Source organism: Chiloscyllium plagiosum, unplaced genomic scaffold, assembly GCF_004010195.1.
Source record: "Chiloscyllium plagiosum isolate BGI_BamShark_2017 unplaced genomic scaffold, ASM401019v2 scaf_9268, whole genome shotgun sequence".
Taxonomy (NCBI): Eukaryota; Metazoa; Chordata; class Chondrichthyes; order Orectolobiformes; family Hemiscylliidae; genus Chiloscyllium; species Chiloscyllium plagiosum.
The window spans coordinates 4,939-9,577 of NW_025211786.1; the positions used below are offsets into that span (position 1 = coordinate 4,939).

Genomic DNA, 4,639 nt, shown 5'->3' on the forward strand with positions numbered 1-4,639 from the left:
ATCGATGAGATTTGGATTTGATGGAGAAGACTTTATCAGTTTAGACCCAGACAGAATGAGATGGATCACATCCAATCCCATTGCAGTGATGACTAAAGAGAAATGGGATTCTGATGATTCCTGGAACAACTACTGGAAAAGACACCTGGAAGATGCATATATTGAAAATTTGAACACATACCTGAAAGCTGGAAAGGAATATTTCACAAGGAAAGGTATGTATTTCAGTTTTGTTCCATGTTCCGATCTAACCTCACTGATCTGTGAAACCGCTCTCCCATTCCATTCAGTGTCTGTCTATTGTTTGTGGTTTCACTCTTTCCCATCACAGTTCAGCCTGAAGTGTTCATCTCCAGGAGGGAGCCCAATGGTCAGGACAAGCCGCTCACTCTCTCCTGCCTGGTCACTGGGTTTTATCCTGTAGACATCGAGATGACCTGGCTAAGGAATGGAGAGGTCATGTCTGAGACCCAATCCTCGGGGGTTCGACCGAACCACGATGGGACCCATCAGATCCAGAAAGAGATTGAGATCAATGCTGGGGATGAGGAGCAATACTCCTGTCACATTGAACACAGCAATCTGGCAGAGGCCCTGTGTGTGTGTGTGTGTGTACATGTGACAGATGGAACCATTTAGAGGACACTTTTTCACTTCCTTGTTTGCAACTACCCACCTTGTTCTCTGTGTTGATATGTCATGTTGGTCTCACTGAGTTAAAGATTTCAATTCTGAGTATGAAAGGGCCTCTGAATCCCAAGCTTCCAGAGCCTTTTGGGGATTCCAGATTCCCACAGCCCTGTTATTGGTGAAGTATTCGTTGATTTCCCTCTGGAATAATCTCACTAGAATTACAAGAAGATTCTCTTGTATTCCAGGCTTCAGCACCAGACATGGGCCCAGATTGTCCAGCAGCCAGACAGTCAGAGACTGAGAGAGGAGGGACTGGACCCCTCAGAATTCCTGACTCACTCATGGGATTTGTCTGGGAAGTTTCAACTTCCGATGGACAATTACCTCGCATCTGGAACCCTCTGGAAAGATCTCAGGGTCTGAGGTTAGGGATTGGAAGCTTCTTTAACTCCTAGTGTGATGATGCTGCCACTTTAAAAGGTTGTTGGTGTCCTAGTTTTTGTTTTGAAGGGAGGTTGTAAGGCAGAGGCAACAAACCTGCCGCTGATGATGACTGAGGTAAGCCAGTTGTGAGGCCTTGGGGTTTTTTAAGTTGGAACAATAGAAGCAGTCTGAATGGGCGTGGCCAGCTCTCACAGATCCAGATTTCGCAGTTTGGTTTTTTTCAGTTACCACAGAAGCCTTTGGGGTCTCAAAAGAGTTGGCAGCTTCAGTGAGTGTCACCTGGCTACTACTTTCTACATTTATTTCTTGATATTATTTCCTCCTGGATTGGAGAACTGCATGTAAGAATCTTTGTCTGAAATTACCTTTTTTCCAAGATGTTTATAGGACGTTACAATATTGCTGCAGTTAATTAGTAATAGGTACCGTATTCGGTTGCATTTTTCAATTGTAAGTTATTCTAAATTTCTTTTTCTTTTGTTTGTATTTTAATGACAGCGTTTAAGTAAATTATGTTTTGCTTAACGTCGAGTTTTTTGACCACCTGCGTTGTATCTGGAACACTGCATTTCCCATTCAGCTTTAAAATAAGAAACAGTTCAGATCTAGACTTCTTCAAATATTTTGAGGGGGCCTGGTTTGGTCCCTAACACCAGAGAGCTGGAAAGCCGACCATCTCCAAACGTACTGCTGATCCCACCATTCACACACTGACGAGGATATCTGGTCAGCGTTGGCAAGTTGGACTGAACATACACACTTGTTGTGTGACTCTTTAACTCTTTGACTCCATCCCCTCAAAATACATAACCTGACATTCTGCAACCAACACTTGACCTCTCCCCAGCACCAACACCAGCTCACCGCCTCCAGACGTCTGTCAGACTCGCAGTGCATCACCCTGGACAGATAACTGGGACACAACACAGAACTCCACAACTGGATCCCTAACAAGGCCCCCTCACCAGCCCACTGTGGCACCCAAACCCCATTCCATTGGTACTCAACATCCCCAACACTCACCAGTGAGTTCCCAAACTGCCCCTTGCCCAACCACTGAGGAAGTGCCTTCTGGGTACCTAACTACACCCCTCCAACCATTCACTCACTCCTTCACCTCACCCAAGGCCGATCTACCCCACCAGCACTAGTAAGGGAACACAGAACTTCCCATCCAGTTTTAAAATAAGAAGCAGTTCAGATCTAGGTTACCTTCTTCAGATATATTGAGGGGTCCTGGTCTGGTCCCTAACACCAGAGAGCTGGAAAACCGACCATCTCCAAACGTACTGCTGATCCCTCCATTCACACACTGACGAGGATATCTGGTCAGTGTGGGCAAGTTGGACTGAACACGCACACTTGTTGTGTGACTCTTTAACTCTTTGACTCCATCCCCTCAAAATACATGACCTGATATTCTGCAACCAACACTTGACCTCTCCCCAGCACCAACACCAGCTCACCGCCTCCAGACGTTTGTCAGACTCGCAGTGCATCACCCTGGACAGACAACTGGGACACAACAGAGAACTCCACAACTGGATCCCTAACAAGGCCCCCTCACCAGCCCACTGTGGCACCCAAACCCCATTCCAGTGGTATTCAACATCCCCAACACTCACCAGTGAGTTCCCAAACTGCCCCTTGCCCAATCACTGAGGAAGTGCCTTTCTGGGACACCGAACTACACCCCTCCAACCATTCACTCACTCCTTCACCTCACCCAAGGCCGATCTTGCCCACCAGCACTAGTAAGGACAGGACACAGAGATACTGGGGAGAATGGGAACTGAACTGTCTGGGGAGGTAACCCCCCAGGACAGGCACAACACGATGTTTATACCCCTATCAATGGGATCCTTGGTGACTTCACTGGAGAGTGAAATCGGGAGAGGGTGAAACCCGCATTTCAACCAATCCCAACAATTCCCAACAGCTCGGAGCAGTTATAATTGTTCTCAATCATCACAGGGTTAGAAATAAATCCAGGAACAGAGAGAATCCTGATATATTTCCAATGTATTTCAGAAAATCTGAAAAGCAATTGGCTGCATTCCCAACTTGGAAGTCTCATTGCATCAATGGTCATTCTATTGGCTGTTATTGTCGGGATAGTCGGAATAATCATCTGGAAATGGTCACGGAGAGGTAAGAATCAGAGAGAGGGGAATGTGGAACTGAGGGGACAGAGTGAGTGTGGGGGAGTCTCCAGTACTGGGAGTACAGGGCACTGTGGGGAATGGAACTGATTGAATTCCCACACAGATACACTCGTATAAACACGTCTCGTTCCCTGTCTGATCTTCCTTTATGTGATCGGCCCAGACCAGGTCTAATATTTATCATTAAACCCACTGCACCCAATCAGATCCTCACTGACTGAATATTAATGGAATGGAAGGGATTTTCTGCATCTCCATAAAGTGTAAGGATGGACGGGAGTATGGGAATGAGGATTTCTGACACAATCCCTGTAAAACCTTCATTCCTGCCTTGTTTGGGCACCATCACCTTGATAAATTTTGAAGATCTCTCTCCCTTAAGAGTTTGTGCAGTTTTGGATGACTTATTACTTTGGTTTGACCCTCGGCGTGTGACTCTGATACCGATCATGTTATTCCAGGCATTTGGTTTGTCTCCAGTACCACCGTATTTTTAATGATTTGGAATGATCTCTCTGCCCCATTTAATGGGATTCTGGGTCATCCCTTCTCTTGTTATCCAGCTGTTGACACTTTCCTCCCACCATCTGACATTTGTGATCACCTGCAGAGACTCCACTCACCCCATTTGGATGATCTTTTGATCTCTCTGCTGATAAGTTCGGTGTCTGTGAGCTTCTCTCTCACTTCACCTGAGGAAGGGGCTACGCTCAGAAAGCTTGTGATTTCAAACAAACCTGATGGACTGTAACTTGGGGCCGTGTGTGATTTCTGACTGTGTTCACACGAGTCCAATACCAACACCCCCACTTCAATCTCCATCCCCTCACACTTGTTGTGTTCTCACTCTCTGAGAATGGATTATTCCCGATCCTAATGGACATTTATTTTGTTTCTGCAGATTCATCAAATGGGACATACACAACAGCTCCCAGTAAGTGGCTGAGGGGTCAGAGTGTTGGGAATGATGGAGAAGGTAATGGGAGGTGTAGAGTAGATTCCCTACAGTATGGAAACAGGCCCTTCAGCTCAACAAGTCCACGCAGACCCTCCAAAGGGTAAGCCAACCAGACCCATTCCCCTACCCTATATTTACCCCTGAATAACACACCTAACACGATGGGCAATGTAACATGGCTAATTCACCTGACCTGCACATCTTTGGATTGTGAGCAGAAAAACGGAGTACCCACAGGAAACCCACACAGACAAAGGGAGAATGTGCAAACTCCGCACAGTCACCCGAGGTGGGAATTGTACCCGGGTCCCTGGTGCTGTGAGGCAACAGTGCTAACCACTGAGCCACCGTGCTACCCCTATTAGAGTGTAGAGTTATATTTGCCAGGGTGTTGCTCAGGGTGATGGGTCCGTCTCCTCACAATGCTGTTTCTCAGCCA

The 4,639-nt window shown here is 46.6% G+C and overlaps 1 protein-coding gene across 1 annotated transcript in view; it reads left to right on the plus strand.

Moving 5' to 3' along the window:
• The window catches only part of LOC122547123 (class I histocompatibility antigen, F10 alpha chain-like), a gene marked incomplete at its 3' end in the record, with an annotated part of 8,897 nt that extends 4,604 nt beyond the window's left edge, over nt 1–4,293 (plus strand). The window contains exons 4-6 of the mRNA XM_043685698.1: nt 8–215; nt 3,109–3,228; nt 4,144–4,293. Of these exons, the coding sequence (XP_043541633.1) occupies nt 8–215; nt 3,109–3,228; nt 4,144–4,293 (478 nt within the window). The remainder of the gene's footprint in view (nt 1–7; nt 216–3,108; nt 3,229–4,143) is intronic.
• Nucleotides 4,294–4,639: the final 346 nt, after the last annotated feature.